General features: G+C 37.5%; 1 protein-coding gene across 3 annotated transcripts in view; it reads left to right on the top strand.

Annotated features, from left to right (window-relative positions):
* Nucleotides 1-12,166, top strand: part of LOC137393553 (myoferlin-like) — a 72,872-nt gene extending 60,706 nt beyond the window's left edge. For all 3 annotated transcript variants that reach the window (XM_068080151.1, XM_068080152.1, XM_068080150.1), the window contains 10 exons: nucleotides 487-657; nucleotides 823-1,108; nucleotides 1,363-1,451; nucleotides 1,593-1,733; nucleotides 4,081-4,171; nucleotides 6,957-7,056; nucleotides 7,216-7,394; nucleotides 7,511-7,620; nucleotides 7,739-7,886; nucleotides 11,571-12,166. In XM_068080151.1, the coding sequence (XP_067936252.1) occupies nucleotides 487-657; nucleotides 823-1,108; nucleotides 1,363-1,451; nucleotides 1,593-1,733; nucleotides 4,081-4,171; nucleotides 6,957-7,056; nucleotides 7,216-7,394; nucleotides 7,511-7,620; nucleotides 7,739-7,886; nucleotides 11,571-11,606 (1,351 nt within the window). In that variant the 3' untranslated portion in view covers nucleotides 11,607-12,166. The remainder of the gene's footprint in view (nucleotides 1-486; nucleotides 658-822; nucleotides 1,109-1,362; nucleotides 1,452-1,592; nucleotides 1,734-4,080; nucleotides 4,172-6,956; nucleotides 7,057-7,215; nucleotides 7,395-7,510; nucleotides 7,621-7,738; nucleotides 7,887-11,570) is intronic.
* The last annotated feature ends 533 nt before the right edge of the window (nucleotides 12,167-12,699 follow it).

Below are 12,699 nucleotides of genomic sequence, written 5' to 3'. Positions count from 1 at the left end.
TTTGGCATACTCTGACCACTCACCTGTTTATTTTAGTCATTATCAGTTTGGCATACTCTGACCATTCACCTGTTTACTCTAGTCGCAATCAGTTTGGCATACTCTCACCACTCACCTGTTTACTCTAGTTGCAATCAGTTTGGCATACTCTCACCACTCACCTGTTTACTCTAGTCGCAATCAGTTTGGCATACTCTCACCACTCACCTGTTTACTCTAGTTGCAATCAGTTTGGCATACTCTCACCACTCACCTGTTTACTCTAGTCACAATCAGTTTGGTATACTCTCACCACTCACCTGTTCACGCTAATCACTATCAGCCTCAATGGTCATTTCCTTAGTTATATTCAGTTACTGTTCACTTAGCAGTTTATTTCAGTTATATTATTTCTCTTTGGGTCGTGAGCTGGTGTACTGGTGTAAGAGGTGCTGCAGTGAATATGCTAACTGTTGTAGTGCTACCAAAGTGTTCATGTTTTTACAGGATGCTTGAATTCAAGTGCATCCTCCCTCTGCAGAAAGATCTGAAGATTATAGTGAAAGACTATGACCTCCTCACCAGCGATGACCCTATTGGTGAGACAAACATAGACCTCGAGAATCGGTTCCTTTCAAAATATAGGGCCATTTGTGGGGTGCACCGCACCTACTGCAGGTGAGTTATGCACTCACTTTCTGTCGACCTTACATAGACCCAGAAATACGACTAGTTACATATGAATGCCAAGTAGTTGGCACTGCACTATCTTATACCGACTCCCCCACCATGTCAGCCAGTGGACTTGCAATGTGCGTATGATGCTCATCTGGCTGCTTGTAGTTCTGGAATTTGTCAATGGAGGGATGCACTTAAGCCGTCCCAGATCTTAGAAGAGTTTTGCAACAGGCACAGATTGGCTGCTCCAGTTTACGGAGGTAACACACAGGTGTCTGTGGCTGGTAGGAACTACACTCTCCAGCAGTTTGAGAATAATAAGGAAACCAGCCATTTCTGGGGCGAGACAAAGGAGAGGCTAGCCTGTTACGTCCTTAATGGCCTGCCCATAGTCAAAGAGCACATAGAGACTCGTGTGCTCAGAAACAAGCTTCAGCCAACCTTCGACCAGGTTGGTGTTTTTCTACCAATGTTAAGATCAAGGTTAATGTGAAGATTAAGGTCGTGAGGTAGCTAGTAATATTTATAGTTGTTATGTCTGAGTCTAACTAATATTTCATGAATATGATGGAAATTGAAGCCTGCTTCCATTCGATAGTCTCAGTTTTTTAGAGAGAGGCGGGCATTCAAAACATGTAACCCAAGTCTTCACAGAGTCTTATTTCATATATATTCAGTAGTTGAGGGAGTTGTGGTATTTTGTAGGGCAAGCTCCAAATGTGGGTTGATATATTCCCTAAGTCTGTTGGTCCACCTGGACCTCCAATTAACATCTCAGCCAGAGTTCCTAAAAAGTGAGTAAAGTACTAGGAATAGCGTAGCATTAAGCTAAGGCAAAGGGTGTACATCAGTTTAACGCATGGCTATTAGTTTTCATTCATTCATAATCATGTAGACATGAAATTCATATGCGTTTGGTTCTGTAAACACTACAGATACCAGCTGAGGGTCATTATATGGAACACCACTGATGTCATACTTGATGAGACAAACTTATTAGGAGAGCAAATGAGTGACATCTATGTCAAAGGCTGGCTTCCTGGTACGAGCAAGCAAAAGACTGATGTACACTACAGGTAGGAGCGTCACTCTCTGACGGATTTCTGGTATTGTTCACGTGACTACCGGGGTTTGTGTCATACTCGTTGTGTCATTCACTTCTCTGTTCATATTGTCATTCAAGTTCACTCAGCATATCATACAGTATATCTATGGCTTGCACTCTCAGGTTCACACTCTCAGGTTCATGCTCTCAGGGTCATGCTCTCAGGTTCACACTCTCAGGTTCACACTCTCAGGTTCACACTCTCAGGGTCACACTCTCAGGTTCACACTCTCAGGTTCACACTCTCAAGTTCACACTCACAAGTTCACAATCTCAGGGTCACACTCTCAGGTTCACACTTTCAGGATCACACTTTCAGGATCACACTCTCAGGTTCACACTCTCAGGTTCACACTCTCAGGATCACACTCTCAGGTTCACACTCTCAGGTTCACACTCTCAGGTTCACACTCTCAGGATCACACTCTCAGGATCACACTCTCAGGTTCACACTCTCAGGTTCACACTCTCAGGATCACACTCTCAGGGTCACACTCTCAGGTTCACACTCTCAGGTTCACACTCTCAGGTTCACACTTTCAGGTTCACACTCTCAGGTTCACACTCTCAGGGTCACACTCTCAGGTTCACACTCTCAGGTTCACACTCTCAGGTTCACACTTTCAGGTTCACACTCTCAGGTTCACACTCTCAGGTTCACACTCTCAGGTTCACACTCTCAGGTTCACACACTCGTACTACACACAGCCATTTTGCTAACCAAGTAGATATCGACTAGGGTACATGTTTAATACTCTAAGCAAGTACTCTTTGCTTTCCAAAATCAAAGTGTAATTCTAATGCTTCAAGCAATAACTACAACTTACTTTCTTTTACTGAGTCGGTATTTACCAATTCGTCGTCTTGCGAATGTTACGAAAAAAATTTCGTGAACTGGAAAAGCTTCAATTCATTACAAAATGTTGGTTGTGTTTAAGAAGTTTTTCATTTGATAAAGTAGTAAAAAGTATTAAAGTAAATCAGAGAAATCAAATTTGAATCGTAAAAGTACTAATAGTTGAGTTTGACTTTACCATAGATGTAACGGGTAACTTTCAGAGCATTGTATTACAAGTAACTCAACATCTATGTCATGCTGCCGCTAAATGGGAAAAGACAGATCAAATAGTTCTACCATGATTCTATCCAGCTCATCTTTACTTGTTCCACAAGTGAATCTTGGTACAAACCTAACTGCCATTGTCATGTTTGTGTGTTTAAAAACAATAAACAAATGACAACTATTGGACAAAGCAGCTCTCATACTAACAGTGAAGTTTTCGCTGCCCCTTCTCTATGTATATAGGCACTTTGTCGAAATAGTTGTGGCTTGGCCTTCATGCGGTCTAATTGTCACAGAGTACTACCAATACACACAGTCTGGAGTTATCCTGTCATGATTGTCTGCAACAAATGCTCTTCAGGGCTTATTACAGCAGTAGGACATACAACACCAATCAAACTCTTCACCACGTTCTACATATTGAACTATACCTCTGGTGGGGAACAAGTGAGGCTGAGTCACGGTGCAGTGACTGGAGCTAGTATCTACATTGTAGTAGAGCTTCACCATTTCCAAGAATCAGCAGACGATTTAATATTGCACATTTGCTAAATCGAATCGCAATATATCATGAATCGTCTATTTATAGATTAATCAGGATAACTTGTAAATTTTTGTTAATATTTATTTGGATAGTTTAACTTACAAACAAACTGTTTTGTGTTCGTGATAATTAGAAACATTTATTTCCTGAATGCCAGTGTGCGTGGAAGGCCCTGGTATGAGCTTATTATGAGACTAAAAGGCCTGTATGTATTAGTTTCAGTATCGCTCACACTAAAAATCATCAGATATGAGATAAATCGCGTTTACACGATTATATCATTCATATGATTGGTGATATCTCTTTACATGGTGGTGATTTTCAAATCGTCTACCTTCAGAATCGCCACCAAACAATTAAATCACCAAATCGCGAGGCTGTAGTATCTAGTAGTAAATTCAGAGTTTTCTAGTGTCGAAGAGTTTGTTGAAGCAGCATAACTCATCACCCCTTACCAGTATTCTAAGGTTTAAGATAATTGGCAATGTTGTAGTCATAAGCTTAGCGAGTAGAGTAGGTACATTGTAAATTCACTAAATTGTATTCAACTATAATACTTGCAATGCTGTTTTATGTAGGAAATTTAAAGCCAACCCAAAAGTCAGCATTTAGGCAGCTGACAAAAAGATAAAGTACATGTAGGAGCTCTTAATTTATCTAACTAGGGATTTGCAAAGACTATTTTTGATTTCGAGTAACGGGTGGTTGCAGGTCTTTAGACGGGGATGGAAACTTCAACTGGAGATTTGTGTTTCCTTTTGAGTATCTTCCAGCTGAACAAGTTCTTGTCAACAAGAAAAAGGTCTGTGAGAAAATTCATTAACACATGCTTTATTTCTTTCGAATTATACATAATGTAGAAGCAGTTTAAACACTACTGTGTAGTCTTGTATCTTGCCCATGTATTATGCTGCGCTATATGGTATATACGGTATATATATTGTATATGGTACATGTATATATCGTATTTGGTAAATATGGTATTTACAATTTTTTGTAAATGCTATGATCTTTTAGCACTCTGTTCTTGTTTGCCCATACATGACTCCATTCTTATGTCTTTCATATATATGACTCTGTTCTTATGTCTCTCATATATATGACTCTGTTCTTGTGTCTCTCATATATATGACTCTGTTCTTATGTCTCTCATATATATGATTCTGTTCTTATGTCTCTTATATATATGACTCTGTTCTTGTGTCTCTCATATATATGACTCTGTTCTTATGTCTCTCATATATATGACTCTGTTCTTATGTCTCTCATATATATGACTCTGTTCTTATGTCTCTCATATATATGACTCTGTTCTTATGTCTCTCATATATATGACTCTGTTCTTGTGTCTCTCATATATATGACTCTGTTCTTGTGTCTCTCTCATATATATGTTTCTGTTCTTGTGTCTCTCATATATATGACTCTGTTCTTATGTCTCTCATATATATGACTCTGTTCTTATGTCTCTCATATATATGATTCTGTTCTTATGTCTCTCATATATATGACTCTGTTCTTATGTTTCTCATATATATGACTCTGTTCTTGTGTCTCTCTCATGTATATGACTCTGTTCTTGTGTCTCTCATATATATGACTCTGTTCTTATGTCTCTCATGTATATGACTCTGTTCTTATGTCTCTCATATATATGATTCTGTTCTTATGTCTCTCATATATATGACTCTGTTCTTGTGTCTCTCATATATATGACTCTGTTCTTATGTCTCTCATATATATGACTCTGTTCTTGTGTCTCTCATATATATGACTCTGTTCTTGTGTCTCTCATATATATGACTCTGTTCTTATGTCTCTCATATATATGATTCTGTTCTTATGTCTCTCATATATATGACTCTGTTCTTATGTCTCTCATATATATGACTCTGTTCTTGTGTCTCTCTCATGTATATGACTCTGTTCTTGTGTCTCTCATATATATGACTCTGTTCTTATGTCTCTCATATATATGACTCTGTTCTTATGTCTCTCATATATATGACTCTGTTCTTATGTCTCTCATATATATGACTCTGTTCTTGTGTCTCTCTCATGTATATGACTCTGTTCTTGTGTCTCTCATATATATGACTCTGTTCTTATGTCTCTCATATATATGATTCTGTTCTTGTGTCTCTCATATATACAGTGAAACTCGGATAACTCAAACTTCAAGGGACCAAGCAAAAGTGTTCGAATTATCAGAGCATTCAAGTTATCAGAGCACTGTCACAAGTCCATGTAGTTACTTATTTATTAGTAGATACATGTACATATACAAACTATAATATAAATCAAAAGCACAAATGACTTGTTTCAAATTTAATGCTTCTAATGTAAAGCTTAAAACGTTTATATCAAAAAGTATAGAGATTTTTCTATCACTTGTGATTGGTTTGTTGTTTGAGGTGATGTTATTGCCAGGACGTTTTTTATATTGACATTGGCAAAACTTGATCGTTGCTGAAATGCTCAAAAGAAAAGACATCTTTTTCTTTTGAGCGTTTTACCCGCGATCAATTTTGCCGATTTTTCTTGAAGTTTATGCAAAGATTACCTTACATTACCTGGGATTCGTTAAGAGCAACACTCCGAGGCAGTTCAATTAAAAGTTTTACGAGGTTTTACGGTACATTGTATATCACTCACGCTTTTTGAATGGATACTTATTGAATGTACACACGTATTCTGTGTTTAGGTCGAACGATGAATAGTTTTTTTTAGCTAAGACAACGTATACGTTTAATTACTTACAACAATTTTAAGACGTTTTAAACATTCAACATTCCGACGTTGATTCAACACGGAATCAACGTCGGAAAACTATTCATCACGAGCTACCCGGGTCACGCACTCAATGATTTTCGCCACGCAAATACAAAACAAAAACAACATGCTGTTTTTGTTTTGTATGTGCGTGGCGAAAATCCTTGCGCGCGTGACCCGGCTAGCCTGTGCTATTCATCGTATAGCAGGATAAATCAAATTTCACCAAACCTTTAGAAAAGTCGTTGACAAAAATATTTTGCCGATGGAGGTAATAACGACGCTTATGAATTACGAAAAGTTGAGGTTTACCTCTATGGCTTGGAATAAAGTGATTTTCTAAAGCGATAGCAACCGTTTCGGTAGCCGTTGGGCAAAAAACAGTTCGTTATAACAGTGTTGAGTTCGAGTTATATAGAGCCATTTATCATTGCGTGGGAACGGACCAAGCAAAACCATTCGAGTTAACCATGTGTTCGCTATATCCGAGGGCGAGTTATCCGTGTTTCACTGTATATATGTCTCTGTTCTTGTGTCTCTCATATATATGTCTCTGTTCTTGTGTCTCCCTCATATATGACTCTGTTCTTGTGTCTCTCATATATATGTCTCTGTTCTTGTGTCTCTCATATATATGACTCTGTTGTGTCTTTCATATAAATGCCTCTGTTTTTGTGTCTCTCACATATATGACTCTGTTCTTGTGTCTCTCTCATATATATGTCTTTGTTTTTGTGTCTCTACCAGATATGACACTGTCCTTTCATCATTCTTACTTGTTTACCCTTTCTTACTCTCGTAAATATATCTTGTAGGAGCATTTTTGGAGTTTGGATGAAACTGAGGAGAGAACACAGCCCATATTCAGCATTCAAATCTGGGATAATGACCTAATTTCTGCTGATGACTTCCTTGGTACGTACTCAGCATGAACAACCTCATGACTTACCATTCATTATGCTTATACTTATGACTTAGTGCTCAGGGTATGTGCCCTAGCACATTAGCTCTCAAATTATTATCAAATACCTTTCCACCCTTCCAGCTGTAATAAGCTACTCTCATTCTGCACAGGTTCTGTCGAACTCAATCTCAATGCTATGCCCAAGCCTGCCAAAACCTCGAAAAACTGCAAACTTACCAAGCTCCCTGACTTCAATCCTCAAGTAAAACTAGTCTCTTTGTTTGACCAGAAGAAACTGAATGGCTTCTGGCCGTGCTACCAGATGACTGAGGGCAACCCAGAGTTGACAGTAAGCTGTTATTTTCACATGAATTGTTGGGGACCTTGTGATGACTCCATCAAGTCGATTCCTGAACATGGTTATACATGTATTTGGTTAGCATTTTATTCATTTGTGCATCGCAGGGTAAAGTGGAGATGGAAATAGAACTTGTAACAGAGGAAGAAGCCGAGGCCAAGCCAGCTGGTGTAGCTAGAGATGAACCAAATATGAACCCTGTCCTACAGCCACCAAAGTGCGTTACAACTGCTACTATAGCTCTCTGGAGTGGCTTCATGCACTTGACTATTTTATCAGGCTATTCGGAGGTCTAAGCACTGATTCATTGCCTGTTTGAAATGTTTCTATTGTAGCCGCCCAGCCACGTCTTTCTTCTTTTTGTCAAATCCTCTCAAGTCTTGCAAGCACATCATTTGGCGAAACTATAAGTGGTACATCATTGGTTTTATTGTTGTGGTGCTCCTTATTGCTCTCCTCGCCATATTCATCTACTCATTTCCGGTATGTATTGCGTTTGTTTTTTCTGCAATTATTGCCGTTCACATTATGCATTTGCAATATGATGGTGGATTTAGCAGGCTGTAGACTGAGTGTATATATAGCAGGCTGTAGGTGTATATAGCAGACTGTAGGTGTATGTAACAAACTGTATGTAGGTGTATGTAACAGACTGTAGGTGTATATAACAGACTAAAGGTGTATATAGCATACTGTGGGTGTATATAACAGACTATTGGTGTATATAGCAGACTATAGGTGAGTATATAGCAGACTATAGATATATATAGCATACTATAGGTGTATATAGCATACTGTAGGTGTATATAGCATACTGTAGGTGTATATATCAGACTATTGGTGTATATAGCAGACTATAGGTGAGTATATAGCAGACTATAGATATATATAGCATACTATAGGTGTATATAGCATATTGTAGGTGTATATAGCATACTATAGGTGTATATAGCATACTGTAGGTCAGTATATAGCAAACTATAGATATATATAGCATGCTATAGGTGTATATAGCATACTGTAGGTGTATATAGCATACTGTAGGTCAGTATATAGCAAACTATAGATATATATAGCATGCTATAGGTGTATATAGCATACTGTAGGTGTATATAGCATACTGTAGGTCAGTATATAGCAAACTATAGATATATATAGCATGCTATAGGTGTATATAGCATACTATAGGTGTATATAGCATACTGTAGGTGTATATAGCATACTATAGGTGTATATAGCATACTGTAGGTCAGTATATAGCAAACTATAGATATATATAGCATACTATAGGTGTATATAGCATACTGTAGGTGTATTTATCAGACTATTGGTCTACTTAGCTACAGATATAATTACACCTGATACTAGTTTACTCTTTTTTATTTGTTAAACAAACTTTGTATCAGATTTGGTTTTAGCATTACTAAACTATATTCCAAATTTTATTTTATAATCAATGTTCTCAGCCACTCTTGGCTCTATGTGCTCATTAACATAACTACTAGTTAACTGCTAAATATCAATTTTCATCATGAAATGCAGGTTTTAACGTGCTTGGCTATTTCTTGCTCGTTTCAGCACCCCTTCTCATATTTTCCTGCTATTATTTTAATATGTTATAGTCTGGTGCACTAGTTGTATAGTTTGCTCTCATGTTCATGCGTGCATAAAATAGCTGAAAGTCGCTAAAGTCTTGTTGGTGCCTGGCTTACCTACCTCACTGTATTCGTAGTTATAATAGTTTTATTAAACTCTGGAAATAAGGCTGAGACTTACAGTAGGTGACATTATGTAATGGTGGTATTATGTAAATGAAATGACCTTACATAACAAATTAAATAGCTCATGTAGCTACATTGATGATGGTTACAGAAATCGCAGTAAAGTTACTTTTATGGAGGTTGCAGCTAATGCTGGTCATCAGTTAAATCTTTCCCAGCTGAAATATATCTTTTACGACTTCAGTTAATAAATCCTTGATACATCCATTAAAGATCAACGATTGACTAGGCTTTCTAAAGTTTTTGTCTTGCTGTAGTGGCTAAGATCGTGATTTGAACATCATCAAAATCATGCAAAAATTGAAGAAGGATGTTTTAACTGCAGACTTTGCGTTATGTTTTATTATGATCTAGTTTAAAAGATACATAATATTGTTTAATGGATAGTCACTCTGGTAAGTTGCTAGTTTTATAGGCAAAAGTTCAGGAGCATATTTCTTATCACCGCACACTGCCTTGACAAGTACTTGACAACTACATCATGTGTGAGAGCATACTGATGGAATTGATGCATATTTGTCAGGCTCTAATCTGTTATACTCTTTTTAGCATTCATGTTTTTTATGCTGTCGCACCTTATCTCATGTACTCTCTCAAACACTCATGTTCTAACATATCATCTCATGTACTCTCTCAAACACTCATGTTCTAACATATCATCTCATGTACTCTCTCAAACACTCATGCTCTAACATATCATCTCATGTACTCTCTCAAACACTCATGCTCTAACATATCATCTCATGTACTCTCTCAAACACTCATGCTCTAACATATCATCTCATGTACTCTCTCAGACACTCATGTTCTAACATATCATCTCATGTACTCTCTCAAACACTCATGCTCTAACATATCATCTCATGTACTTTCTCAAACACTCATGTTCTAACATATCATCTCATGTAGTCTCTTAAACACTCATGTTCTAACATATCATCTCATGTACTCTCTCAAACACTCATGTTCTAACATATCATCTCATGTACTCTCTCAAACACTCCTGTTCTAACATATCATCTCATGTACTCTCTCAAACACCCATGCTCTAACATATCATCTCATGTACTCTCTCAAACACTCATGTTCTAACATATCATCTCATGTCCTCTCTCAAACACTCATGTTCTAACATATCATCTCATGTCCTCTTTCAAACACTCATGTTCTAACATATCATCTCATGTACTCTCTCAAACACTCATGTTCTAACATATCATCTCATGTACTCTCTCAAACACTCATGTTCTAACATATCATCTCATGTACTCTCTCAAACACTCATGCTCTACATATCATCTCATGTACTCTCTCAAACACTCATGCTCTACATATCATCTCATGTACTCTCTCAAACACTCATGTTCTAACATATCATCTCATGCATTCTCTCAAACACTCATGTTCTAACATATCTTCTCATGTACTCTCTCAAACACTCATGTTCTAACATATCATCTCATACACTCTTTCAAACACTCATGTTCTAACATATCATCTCATGTACTCTCTCAAACACTCATGTTCTAACATATCATCTCATGTACTCTCTCAAACATTCATGTTCTAACATATCATCTCATACACTCTCTCAAACATTCATGTTCTAACATATCATCTCATGTACTCTCTCAAACACTCATGTTCTAACATATCATCTCATGTACTCTCTCAAACACTCACGCTCTAACATATCATCTCATGTACTCTCTCAAACACTCATGTTCTAACATATCATCTCATGTACTCTCTCAAACACTCATGTTCTAACATATCATATTATGCATTCACGTCCTTTTTGCGCTCCACACTATGACGCGCATTCAACACTATCTCATACCCTCACACATTATCTCATGCTCCCACGCTCTATCATACATTGTATATTACCTCATGCACCATTTCATGCATTTTCTCATGTATTAGCGTAAGCAATTGCGCACTGTCTCATGCATTCATGCATTAGCGTATGCACTTGCGCACTGTCTCAAGCATTCACGCATTAGCGTATGCACTTGCGCACTGTCTCAAGCATTCACGCATTAGCATATGCACTTGCGCACTGTCTCATGCATTCACGCATTAGCGTATGCACTTGCGCACTGTCTCATGCATTCACGCATTATCTCATGCACTCATATGTTTTCTCGTGGTCGCCTATCTTCTACATGTTCATGCTCAATAACTTCAACACGCCCTCTTGTATGTTTATGCACATTCATGCTCTCATCGCTTCTTCAACAAACTAATTAAACTGTAGATAACGTTTCCCAATGGTTTACAATAAGGCTTAGCTTTCTGAATTGAGCTTTTTCACCAAGTTTAGTTAACACTGTGCCACCTAACGCTTATTTCAACACGCTTTTCTTTCTTCACACCCTTGCAGAAAGAGATTTGGCCACTCATATTCGGGAAGAACTAGTTCAAGACTACAAAGAACACAACTTGACTGGCATTTTGTAGAGAGAGATCTGGCCAGCTATGTTTAACGGTTAATTCATTGTCTGGCTTACCAGCAAGGTTTGTCTCGGTGGAGTTGGTGGATATCATTCAGCGGTGTAATACCATCATTCTGTAAAGATTACCTGACTATGAATACATTTTCTATTTTATATCATATTTTGTCATATCGTCATGTATTCTCTATTCCATTATTTAGACTGTTTTAAATTGGCCACGGATTTGTATATTTGCTTGACATTTTCACGCGGTGCTGGGCATTCTCATTCACTAACTTATTTTAATTCCTAACCAATATTGTTACACGATTGGTTTTGTTTATTGAGGCTATGTCTATAAGCAGAACTAACCATGTTATTTGCTGTAAATGCAAGCTTTAAATGTAATGTTTGCTTAGTAGTCTCTTCAGCTATTGCTCGTTGACATTGTAGACATTCTCAATAGAAGTCATATACATTCAATATATTCAATACATTCAATATATTCAATACATTCAATATATTCAATACAGAATACACTGAATGGACAGGAGAACATCATCAATTTAGCTTTTTGATGTTTATTGCTAAAAACGCGAGTACTATTTACCATGTCCATCAGTCATTTTGTACTGATAAAAATTCTGCAACCTCAGTAATGTCGCTGTTATTTAGATAACAATGTAACCGTGTTTTGTCCATCTGCGCTATTATGCCCTTCCTTTTGCACGATCTCTCAACAAGTTGTGACAACAAATCATTTCATAAGCATCAATGCCTTGTTCCCCAACCGCCTTCTGTAATCTCAGAGCTCTTTTCCTCTTGGATGACCATTTGTAAAGCTTGTAGAACTGAACTAAGCAATATTGCTCCACCAAAGAAGATATCAGAATAATAATAGTTGTATACTCCTGCTGGAGTTAGATGGTTCATTAGCTTGTACCGTACTAGCAGTGACTTACTTTGGTACTTAAACATTGCAACAGGTTGATGAATCACATTGGCACTATTTGGAACTATTAGAGTTGGCTGAAGCCTTCTTATCGACTCCGTTCCTGGTTCTTTTCTATAAATAGC

Source organism: Watersipora subatra, chromosome 4 (genome assembly GCF_963576615.1).
Source record: "Watersipora subatra chromosome 4, tzWatSuba1.1, whole genome shotgun sequence".
NCBI lineage: Eukaryota > Metazoa > Bryozoa > Gymnolaemata > Cheilostomatida > Watersiporidae > Watersipora > Watersipora subatra.
This window is presented reverse-complemented; position numbering and strand designations above follow the sequence as displayed.